A 12,132-nucleotide genomic window follows, 5' to 3' on the forward strand; every position below is an offset into this window, starting at 1 on the left:
AGCCTAATTTGTTTAGACTCCTTATATGAAAAATACAATAATAAGGTTAAGATTTTTATGTTATATATTAATCCAAAGAATTTGTCGGACGTTTTAAAACTGTTTTTAACAAATAGTGAAATCTGACCCTATGCAGGTATTAGTTTTGAACTGATCAGTATCCGCCTGCACTTCTAATCTCAGAATGTTCTTCCCCTTTGAGGAAAGAGAAGGGTGAGAGCAACATGGGCAAAACCCTAAAGGACCATTGAATGCACAATTATTGATTAAGATACTATTGGTTGCAATATCCTGATATGCTAAGATGGAGAGAAATTACTTAGCTTGGATCAGTCCTTTCTAATTAATTCAGTGCTTATTGGGACTATAAACTGAAAGCTAATAATTTTGGTGAGACCTGAAATAAAGCCAGAAGCTTGAATTCCTGCCATCAGCCCTTCATGATGAATAGGGCTAATGAATACAAGTGAGTGGTAGGAATCTGTGACCAGCTGCATCAAGGCAGGTAATACAGCTCAGATTTAATTGGGAGCAGGTATTGGTAGGCTGTATTACTTTAATTGGTAAGGAGGATTTCTAAATGGAAAGGACAAAGTATAATGGCCAAATTGTGCTGTACAATAGCACTTGGGCTGGGATTGTATGCATTCGTTAATCTGCTGAGGAATGAGGCAATTCTGAGCAATTTTCTCAGTGAAACCAACTCCAGAGAGCTTGTCCCTTTTGTTCTCCCTTGGGAAAATGCAAGATTGAAACAGAAAATACCTCTATGGAGGCAATCATTTGCCACGTGTGGAAAGCGGATACAGCTGTAAACTATGAAAAAGGGATCTTTGTAATACAATAAAGGATGGAAAAGGAGATAAAGCCAGGGATAAGAGTGGGCCTGTCACTGCTTTAGTGAAGGTATAAAGTGATGACATTTACAGTGACAATTGAGACCGTACAAAGAACTCAGTACAATTTAAAGACAGAAATTTGATATTCAAAAGACAGCCTGCCATAATTAAAAGTGGACTTAAACTGTTAAGCAAGTCATTAATGACAGAAGGGTTGCAGGAACCTCTTAAAAAGTTAATGATGCAGTTGCTATTACACTAGGAACCATATTTTCTGTTGCAATCAACTACACCTCATTATTAGATGATAGCATAACTGTATACTTAAATAACATGTTGGTTTGTAAATAAGAGTGGCCTTTAAATGCCAGACCATTAATCTCAAGGGATCATTTAAGAAGCTTATACTGTGATGAAATCAACATGGTAATAGTTTTTATTTAAATCTCAGAAATAATGCATTGAGCTGAATCTAAATATATTGAATTTCTTAAAGTGATGTCATTTTACTTAATTTGCAAATGTATGAAAAATGATTTTTTATTTAAGTTTATATCCACTACTGAGATGCCTACAACTGAAAAATTATATTGTAAAAAAAACATGATTTTCTTAATTCCATCCGTTATACTTAGGCCTTTTTAATATACAGTACTAGAATGTTAATATTGCTTAGACTTATAACAAAATTGATTTTTCTGCTGCAATTATAATATCACAATAATAAATATACAATTGATGGCTATGAAAAATAAATGGCACAAAAATGAACCTGTCTTTTCTAGGGCCCAAATGCAGCTACGTAGGGACAACATGCAGTCGAAAACAGCAATATCTAGGACCAGTAAAAACTGGTCCTCAGTTCTCAGAAAATGTACCCAAAAGAAACCAAATGCAACACTTTTGTCTTACTAATCTTCAGTTACACAACAAGAGGTCGCAACCGAGGCGGCGGTGGAATCAGGAAAGCGACCACTTAGCCCCCAGTGCCAGCCCCAGACACAAGATAATTATTTTTTAGAAAGGGCTATTGAAATTCCAATGAACATGTTCAGGGAATATCACACCTGTCTTAAGTCAAGAAGCTTAAAAAGAAAATCCTCTATTTTGACATGACATGTGCATTACTAAATTGGTCCTCCTCATACATCAAAATTCGATATGGTTTATATTTTACTTTCCAGAAAGAATTGAGTAGATTCAGTATCTCACCTACAGCTCCTGGACACTTGTAATCATCTCTTCTCTGATTTTCTTTCTCCATACCCACACAACCACCCCCCCCCCCCCCGGACGCCAACGCACCAACATAAAGATCACCAACCCCTATCAGAACATTGCACAGTGCTTAAACTGCCATCATGTGATATTTTTAAAATTCCCATTGGACCTTGAAGCTGCAAGTGTTTCACTTAATCTAAAGATAATGTGGTCTGAGGTATACTTAGGAGAGTGGGCTATATCTTTGGCAAGGGTACAGCATGTCAGTATCATCTGTGTTGTAATAGTGGTCATGGTAGTCAATACCATGGTTCAATAATTCTATAATCTTCTTTACTTTGTGGTGATGTAGGTTGGAAATCTAAAAGGGTTCCATATCTTGAAGATTCAAAATCAACAAATCAGAAAGAGAATCTCAAAAAGGAACAGAAAGCAGTTGCTGAAACAACTTTCCCAGGATCACCAGGTGGGTTTCAAATGTTGGTAAATGCTGAAATGTGAAATGGATATCTCTGCTAACAGTTAAGTTCACATTTTCAAAACAATCCTGCCTGATGCACAGCAGAGTCTTGGTGTGTTAAGTGAGATTCAGCTAGAGTTCTGAACCATTTTCAATCTACAAATGGCAGATTACATGATTACAAACTAATTATCTTTTTCTTGTGCATTAAACCAATACACATCAAATCTGATCATTTTCTCTACTGTTAAAATTCTATTAAGTAATGAATTATATGACTTTTTAAATTATACTCAGAAACAAAAAAAGCATGTTATCCTACAGAGACAATGAATTGTCACATCCTTATTGTGAAAATGTAATTTGATATTTTCTTTTAACGATTTAAAGTCTACAAGATTTTAAGAATTGCCCTAAATCTTGAAAAGATACAATAATTTTGTACAAACAATTCAAATCGCACAACAATTTTAGAAATAATTTTGTTTTAATGTACAAGTTTAAGTAACATGAATCAGTGGATTTATAACTAACCAGTATATTTACTTATTTTTCCTAGTTAATCTTTGTAAATTAATACCAAAGTAATGCAGCATTCTGAGAAAAATGACATTAACATGAAATCTTAACCATTTTTGAGCAGGTATCCCGTGATATACAAAGTTTTGAAAGCATTTTATGCTTTGTAAGATGTCAACCTCAAAGTATGTAATAATAAATAAACAAATGATTACATGGCAATTTTAGCTGAGCATCAACACAAATCATGCAGTGTAGTATAGGTAAACTTTTATGTGCAAGGTCTCCACACACTCAGGATATCCAAAGGAAGGGTTACACTTTTTTTCCCAAGGAAGTTTGTGTATTTAATTTTGAATCCACCTTCAATGAAGGACATATGATAGAACTAGTATTTTTTGTCATGGGGAAAACCGGTTACTCAATTTTATAATGAGAATGCAATTTGTCATTTGAGATTGAAGTTCTGGAGTTATTATAATTGTTCAACCCTTTTGTTTTTATTTTGTAAGACAAATAATATCAGTAACTGTATTAATAATATTGACTGCCATATCCTTTTGTTAGTTTTGATGAAAGAAATAAAGTGTGTCCTGGGATGGGTCACAAAATTATGGACCAAGTTAAAATGAAATGTATGACACTGAAAAACAAACAATTTATGGAGCAAAGTGCACTTAAATCTCAGTGCAAACAGATCAAAACAACATTTTTTATCATTGAAATATTTCACTAAATATTTCCAAAATTGCAGGGGCAAGTTGACAAATGCCTGATACCAGAGGGCATGTATTTAAGGTGGGTTGGTGTAATTTCAAAGGAGATCTGAGGGGGCAAAAATTTTCCACAGAGACTGGTGGGTGCCTGGAATGAACTGCGTGGGGTGGTTATAGAGGCAAATACATGGGAGGCTTCTAAGAGACATTCAGATAGACTCATGAATCTGAGGAAAATGGAAGGATATGGTCATTGTGTAGGCAGAGGGGATTAGTTTAGTTAGACACTTGATTACTAATTTAATTGGTTTGGCAATTACTAATTGTGAGCCGAAGGGCCTGTTCCTGTGCTATACTGTTCGATGTTCTATATTCTATGTAATTAATCTTCACCAATCTAATTAGCTCATGGAATCACAGAAGACAAGCATTATATGCACTTTTCTTTGAATGTTGAATAAATATAAGCAGCTGGATAAGCAGTTTTAATTTTGTTGCTTCATAAATCTATGAACATTTTCTTAGGAAGAGCAATAGAAAAGTGCCTTCTTATTTTTAAATAAAGGTTATTATGTGAGTTAATATAAAGAGATTTCCATGAATGAATATTGTGAATGTAAGAATAATCATTGGCACAAATAATTTTATTTAAGACTAACAATGATCTTGGAGGTAAATTCTAAATTAGAGTTTGTTGGTATAATTTTGGTCAAGAAACACATGTGGCAGTTTTAAGTAGAAGGACCCCTGCGTTTCAAACAGCTTTGAAGCCCAAAAGTGAAGGTGCTGTCTGTGACGTTCAAATTCTCCATTTTCTGTGCTGGCACTTGAGGGCTAGTCATGATTCCACCAACTACTTAAAATTCTTCCAAAACTTCCTTTCCTTTGAGATAAATCCACCACTGATAATAAGTGCCTCCAGTAAAGTTGAAATTCATCTCCACTGGTTCCTGTGCTACTGCACTGAGGGAATGGAACTGTGGAGATAGACTGATATTTTGTAAGTTTTTTTCCATAATTATCTTTTATTGTTTGGGGACTGTATCATGCAGACCTCTCTTTCAAGAGATTAAATGGATTTGGGTACAATCCAGGGTGAAGTGATTTTTCATAGTCTCTGGACACTGCAATTTTAATGGTTATTTGTGTTTTTGCTATTTCCTGTTTCCTATTTTTCTTCTAAAAAATGCATGATAGTAAATAGCAAAGGGTAGTATTATTTATTGGTACTTCTTCAAAAATTGTTTTGTGTACCTTCAAATGTGACACCAAGCAGTGTTCATGAAAACTGGCTCAAAGGGGGAAAAATGACATATGAAAACAAACTACTGAAATAAGACCTGGATCAGTGCTGGTGTACAAATGCTTTTGTGGGACTGTGTGTGTGCAAATGTGAATCTATGGATATGTGATCTGAAGGTTGAAATGACAGGCAGCAGGACTTTGTGTTTTATTATTGGCTTCTATGGGTGCTGATTCAGTTCTGATAAGGCATCTAATGTGCACGCTTGCTTTTGTGGTGTGAGTCACGCTGGATGTCAAATTGATGAAGAAGGCGTTATCACATGTGCAGCAAATGGCAGTCTTATACAATAACTGCACAGATTTACCATTAGTACTATTATTTTGAAGCTTCATCTTCCAGCCGACACTGTTTCCATAAGCTGCCATGTTGAGCACATGGACAGCAACTGGAACGAGATCCTACTAATGCTGTTTAAAGGACTCACAACTACATGCAGGTAAGTTACTAATTACTTCTATGGGTATTGTTATTGCTTTGCAGAGCTTGATGCTTTTTAGATCTGAAGTTGACAGAATGTTTTTCCAGGTGGTTGAGAACTTTGTCTTGAATTCAAGGATTATGTTCAGATTAGTTGCTTCCATACATTTGTAATAATGTAGATGTGGTAATGTATAAAGTACTATACATCTCCTTGGAGTAAGACATATTTGGGGCGCAATGGGCTGTGGTGCATTGATTCATGTCTAAGGCTGGTATTCCAGATAATCTAGAATTTGGAGATGGATGTGTATGCGATTTATTGAACTTTCCAGTCTGCTGCACCGGGGCCCGTGGACTTGTCTCATCCCATTGTCCTGCACAGTTACCACCTCTCATTGCCTTTGTAGAGGATATCTGCAGGGCTTCCTGGTCACTGTGGATAGATAATTTCTCTCCTTCCCTGAGGTTTGCAATTTGCATATCCAGCAGCCATAAATTGAAACTGACCTTGGTGCTGCCTGTGTCGAATTCGCATATTCTTCCTGAGACTGGGGCTACGTCTACACTACGCCGGATAATTTTGAAAATGCCAGTTGCGAGTAAAAACAACAGGCGTCCACACTAAGCGTTTTTCAAAATATCTCTGTCCACATTAGACGGATATTTGGGCGAATCTCCTCTTACTGGGCATGCACAGGAGGCACAGAAAACAAGCAAAGAGGAAATGGTATACTTGGTGCGCGCTTGTCCAGTTACAGAGTAGAAAAACTTAAAAGGAATTACTCTTGGCTCTCGCGCAGGAGGACTTAAAACTAAAAAAAACAAATACTGGAGCGTATGGAGGCAACCGACAGGGAGTTCACGGACAGTATGACCCGGCTGACAACGAACATTGAAATATTGACTAACTCTGTTGCATTAATAAAGCACCTTGTTAAATGTATAAAACATGTCTGCATCTTGTATTTCCATACAATGTTACATTAAGCTGTTACACATCTATTGTCAGAGAAGTAATTGCATAAATAGGTAAACCACCTTCATACAAGCAAGGACAGAAAACGGCAAAGTGAGCATACTTATTTATTCAGTAAGCTATGGGTCAAAGTATTTGGTGAGTACATTTCTAACTCTTCCGGCTTCAGTCTCGATGCCGTCTGTTCTGAAATTGTTAGGTTCTACAAAGCGCAGAATCAAATATCGCTGTGATGATTGTTCGCTCTAGTATCAATTGTTTGGCGACAATAAAGTAGAAAGAAGAAGAAGAAAACAATGAAATGCCGGGCTGTCACCATCTGTTCCGGCACCTCATGACAGCGGTTTTAAAAATCTCCGGTTACCCCGTACACACTGCAACGGATATTAAGCGTTTTCAGATTTATTCACTCTAGAGACCATTTCTGAAAATCTCCGTTTTGGGGGGATGAAAACGCCGTTTTAGTGTGGACAGAGGGTCAAAACGAAGAGAAAAAGCTTCATTTTCAAAATTGTCCGGCGTACTGTGGGCGTAGCCTGGATGGGCTTCCTCCCACATCTCAATGATGTACTAATGGATAAGTGATTACTGTAATCTAACCCTATTTAAAGGTGCATAGCAAAAGAAAGCAGAGGAATTGATCAGTAAAGTGAGAACAAAGGTTGCAGGGTTAGAGGGGAAACAGTTGGGAAGGACTCCTGCCATTGCTCTGTTGCAAGCTGGCATTGACTGTATGATGAAAATTGCCTCTTTCTATGTCATAATAATTGAGAAAACTTAGCATCCAAAATTGGAAAAATATTTATATTTGAACGTGATGTCCATTTCCTAGATCAACTCCTATTGTCAAATGTCTGCCAACATCAGCATCAAAAACAAATCGCCCCTCCTTTCAGTTGTGCACAGGTACTGTAGCCTAACTTTTAGTAGTATCAGCCACTGAGATGTTGGGCTGCTGTTGAGGCATGAACAATGAACAGAAAAACAATAAAATTTCAGATGCTAAAGATCTGAACCAAAACCTGGAAATACTCAGTACTCAGATGACAGGAACAATCTTAATCTTTCAGGTCAACTATCTTTCACTAGAACAATGAGCACCACAGTTAATCATAGAACTTAGAGCAGAACAGGCCCTTTGGATCACAATGTTGTGCTGAACCAATTAAATTAGTAATCAAATGGCCAATCAAACTAATCTCTTCCGCCTACATAGTGTCCATATCCATCTATTTTCCTCACAGTCATGTGTCTTTTAAAAGTTCTTATGTATTTGCTTCTACCACTACCTCAGGCAGAACATTCCAGGCACCCAGCACTCTCTGTGTAAAGAAACTTATCCCACTCTCACCTTAAGTGCATGCCCTCTAGTATAGACATTTCAACCTTGTCAAAGATGCTGTCTGCCTACTTTACTTATGCCTCTCATATCTTATAAATCTCTATCAGATCTCAGCTTCCACTGTTCCAGAGAAAACAATTCAAGTTTGTCCAACCTCTTGTTGTAGCATATGTCCCCTAATGCAGGTAAATCTCTTCTGCAACCTCATCAAAACCTCAGCATCCTTCCTATAGTGGAGCAATCAGAACTGAAGGTAACACTGCATATGTAGCTTAACTAGAATTTTATAAAGCTGCAACATAAATTTTTGATTTTTGAACTCACTATCTTGACTAATAAAGATAAGTATGCCATATGCCTTCTTAACAACCTGTGTGGCCACTTTCAGGGAACTATGAACATGGACCCCAAGATCCCTCTACCCACCATCATCCTTAGCAGTACACTAATAAAGGGCTTGCCCTCAACATTGTACTGTCCCTTCATATTTGATTTACTAATGTGCAACACTTCAAAGGTGGCTGAGTTAAACTCCATCTGCCACTTCTCTGTCCATATCTGGAACGGACCCTAATCATGCTGTAACTTTGCCAGTCATCTATGCTATGCACAACACCACCAAGTTTCGTATCATCTGCAAACCTACTAATCTACCCATCTATAATTTCATCCAGATTATTTATTACATCACAAAGAGCAGAGGACCCAGTACAGATCTCCGTGAAACACCACTAATCACAAACTTCCAGCTAAAATAATTCCCTTCAACCACAACCCTCTATCTTCTATGGGCAAACCAGTTTTGAATCCAAAAGGTCTATTCATCATGGAGTCCATGCATCCTAATATTCTGAATGAGCCTTCCAAGAATCACTTTATTAAGCACCTTACTAAAATCTATGTAGACAAATATCCACAGTTTTTCCTTCATCTCTTGTCATGCTGTCAGAAAACTCAATCAAGTTAGTAAAACATGACGTGACCCACTCAGAGCCATGCTGACTCTCTCTAATTAGGTCATGGTTTTCCAGATGCTCATAAATCCTATCCCTAAAAATTCTCTCCAGTAATCTTAGTAGTTTGCAACAATTGTTCTAATGAACAGGTATTACCAGGTTGGCCTATTGCCTAGGTTAGTAAACTAGATCTATTAGTTTTAATGTGTTGTGATCTTGACAGGTATATTTCAAGACTCTATTTTATCTTCCAATTAAATATCAAAGTCTCTAGAGTTTGTTTTTCTTCTTTCCTTTACCATGACACTAAACTTGAGTATCTGTTAAGTATAGAAAATATTTTAAAAAGTAAATTTTCACACTGTCACAAAAGTTTTCTTTGTATTAAATGTTATATAATGTCAAATCTAATTCTTATGATTTGTATTTTGTTGTTCCTTACTTGACAACCAAGCTCCTTGTCAAAGTCAGACTTGACTATGATAAATGTATTACTTACATCATTATAAGATTGAGTTGTAAATATAAGAGCCATCAGATCCTGGTACCACTGTCATCAGTTTTTTTTTACAGTTTGTGTAGGCTATTGCAATGGTGTTCACATCATTATCACAAACATTCTGTAGGACATGTTATTATGGCAGTTGGTGTAGGCTTTTATGGTTGCTGTCTGACATGGAGTGAACAAAAGCCTGTTGGACTGAATGCCTCCTTCAAACAAATGCAAGTTACCTGGAGAGCAGAGAACATCTGTTGTTCTGGAGATATGTTAGGGTTACTTTGAGGCAACAATGCTTCTTTGGGCTTCACAGGTAAGCCTGACCCAGGGTATTAACTTGGAAAGTGAGTTTTCACCTTCTCTGAATTATCTATCTAACACTTATCATGAGGGTTCTACATTTTCCTCCAGTGGAATATATCCTCAAAACATCTCCATAATCATCCCTCATTCTTCTAAATTCCAGGCAGTAGAGACCTGTTCTAGTCGACTTTTTCCACAGGGTAGCCCTCTCTACCAGGTGCATCCCTACCTTCCCCAAGGTAAACTTCTAAATGAGGAAACCTAAATTACCCTAACAGTGAGGAGGATCCCATTGTTACCACTTATCTTCCCTATATTTCCACTGTTTCTGTAAGGGTTGACAGGATCCTGAAGAAATACTAGATTAATAGCATCCATAAATCTGTAAGGAAGTTCAGATTACAGTCTATGCAGGTCAAAGAAAACCTGAGACTCGGGTTGGCTGGTATTTACGGGATTCTCTGTAAATGAGGAGCACCATATATTGGCCAGACGGAATGCACAGTGGAAAGCTGCATCAAAGAGCACGGGAGGTGTAACCCACACAAGATACTGGAGGAACTCAGCAGGCCAGTCAGCATCCATGGAAAAAAGTACAGTTAGCGTTTCGAGTCGAAATCCTTTGGCAGGGCTGGAGAAAAAAAAAGCTGAGAAGTAGATTTGAAAGGTGCGGGGAGGGAAGAGAGAAATGCCAAGCGATAGGTGAAACTTGGAGGGGGAGATGTGAAGCAAAGGGCTAGGAAGTTAATTGGTGAAAGAGACAGAAAGCCATGGAAGAAAGAAAAAGGGGTGTTGGGGGTGGGGGGTAGGAGCACCAGAGGGAGGCTATGGGTGGGCAAAGAGATAACATGAGAGAAGGACAAGGGGATGGGAAATGGTGAAGGGGGTGGAGTGGTGAGACATTACTGGAAGTTTGAGAGATTGATGTTCATGCCATCAGGTTGGAGGCTACCCAAACAGAATATAAGGTGTTGTTCCTCAAACTGAAGTGTGGCCTTATCCCGACAGTGGAGGAGGCCATGGATGGACATATTGGAATGGGAGTGGAAAGTAGAATTAAAATGGGTGGCTACTGAGAGATCCCACTTGTTCTGGTGGACGGAGCGTAGATGCACGGCAAAGTGGTCTCCAAATCTACGTTAGATCTCACTGTTAGTCACTGTTTTCATCTCCAACTGTCGCCGAGACATCAACCATCTCAACTTCACCACTCCTCTCTCCTGCTCCAACCTCACTCCCTCTGAATGCACTGCCCTCCACTCTCTCCACACTAATCCCAACCTCACCATCAAACCCACAGACAAAGGTGATGCCATAGTAGTCTGGTGGATGGACCTCTGCCTCACTGAGGCCAAACGGCAGCTCTCTGACAGCTCCTCTTACTTACCGCTGGAACAGGACCCCAACAAAAAACATCAAACCATTGTCTCCTGTACCATCACTGCCCTTATCAACTCTGGAGACCTTCCATCCTCAGCCACTAAGCCACTAAACTTATAATTCCCACACCCCGTACTGCTCGGTTTTACCTCCTCTCAAGATCCAAAAGCCTGACTGTCCCAGCAGACCCATAGTTTCTGCCTGCTCCTGCCCCACCGAACTTGTATCTGCCTACCTGGACTCCATTTTGTCACCCATAGTTCAGTCTCTCCCCACCTACATCCGGGATACATCCCATGCCCTCCACCTTTTCAATAACTTCCAGTTCCCCAGTCCCGACCACTTCATTTTCACAATAGATGTCCAATCCTTATACACCTCCATTCCCCATCAAGAAGGCCTCAAAGCCCTCCGCTATTTTCTGCACAATAGACCTTTCCAGTTCCCCACGACCACTACCCTCCTCCAGTTGACGGAACTGGTACTCACACATAATAACTTCTCTTCTGGCTCTTCCCACTTTCTTCAGAGCAAGGGTGTAGCTATAGGCACTTGCATGGGCCCCAGCTATGCCTGCCTCTTCGTTGGTTATGTGGAACAGTCTGTGCTCCAAACCTAAACTGGTACTGCTCCCCAACTTTTCCTTTGCTACATTGACGACTACATTGGTGCTGCTTCCTGCACCCATGCTGATCTCGTCAATTTAATCAACTTTACTTCAAACTTCCACCCAGCCCTCAAATTCAGTTGGTCCATCTCGGACACTTCTGTCCCCTTTCTCGATCTCTCGGTCTCCATCTCTGGAGACAGACTGTCCACTGACATATTCTACAAGCCCACTGACTCTCATAACTACCTCGACCAAACCTCTTCCCACCCTGCCACATGCAAAAATGCCATTCCCTATTCCCAGTTCCTCCGTTTCCGTCGCATCTGCTCCCAGGATGAGGCTTTCCGTTCCAGGATATCTCAAATGTCCTCTTTCTTTAAGGATTTTGGTTTCCCTTCTGCCGTCATCAATGATGCCCTCACCTGCATCTCCTCCATTTCCTGCACTTCGGTCCTCACCCCATCCTCCCGCCACCACAACAGGAACAGAGTTCCCCTCGTCCTCACTTACCACCCCACCAGCGTCCGGATCCAGCACATTACCCTCCGCAACTTCCGCCACCTTCAACAGGACCCCACCACTAAG

The 12,132-nt window shown here is 39.3% G+C and overlaps 1 protein-coding gene across 2 annotated transcripts in view; it reads left to right on the forward strand.

The window, feature by feature from the left end:
• The window catches only part of LOC134349540 (PC3-like endoprotease variant B), a 797,797-nt gene that overhangs the window by 193,841 nt on the left and 591,824 nt on the right, over positions 1-12,132 (forward strand). For both annotated transcript variants that reach the window (XM_063054023.1, XM_063054024.1), the window contains exon 3: positions 2,413-2,526. In XM_063054023.1, coding sequence (XP_062910093.1) covers positions 2,413-2,526 — 114 coding nt within the window. The remainder of the gene's footprint in view (positions 1-2,412; positions 2,527-12,132) is intronic.

Source organism: Mobula hypostoma, chromosome 7 (genome assembly GCF_963921235.1).
Source record: "Mobula hypostoma chromosome 7, sMobHyp1.1, whole genome shotgun sequence".
In the NCBI taxonomy this organism is placed as follows: Eukaryota; Metazoa; Chordata; class Chondrichthyes; order Myliobatiformes; family Myliobatidae; genus Mobula; species Mobula hypostoma.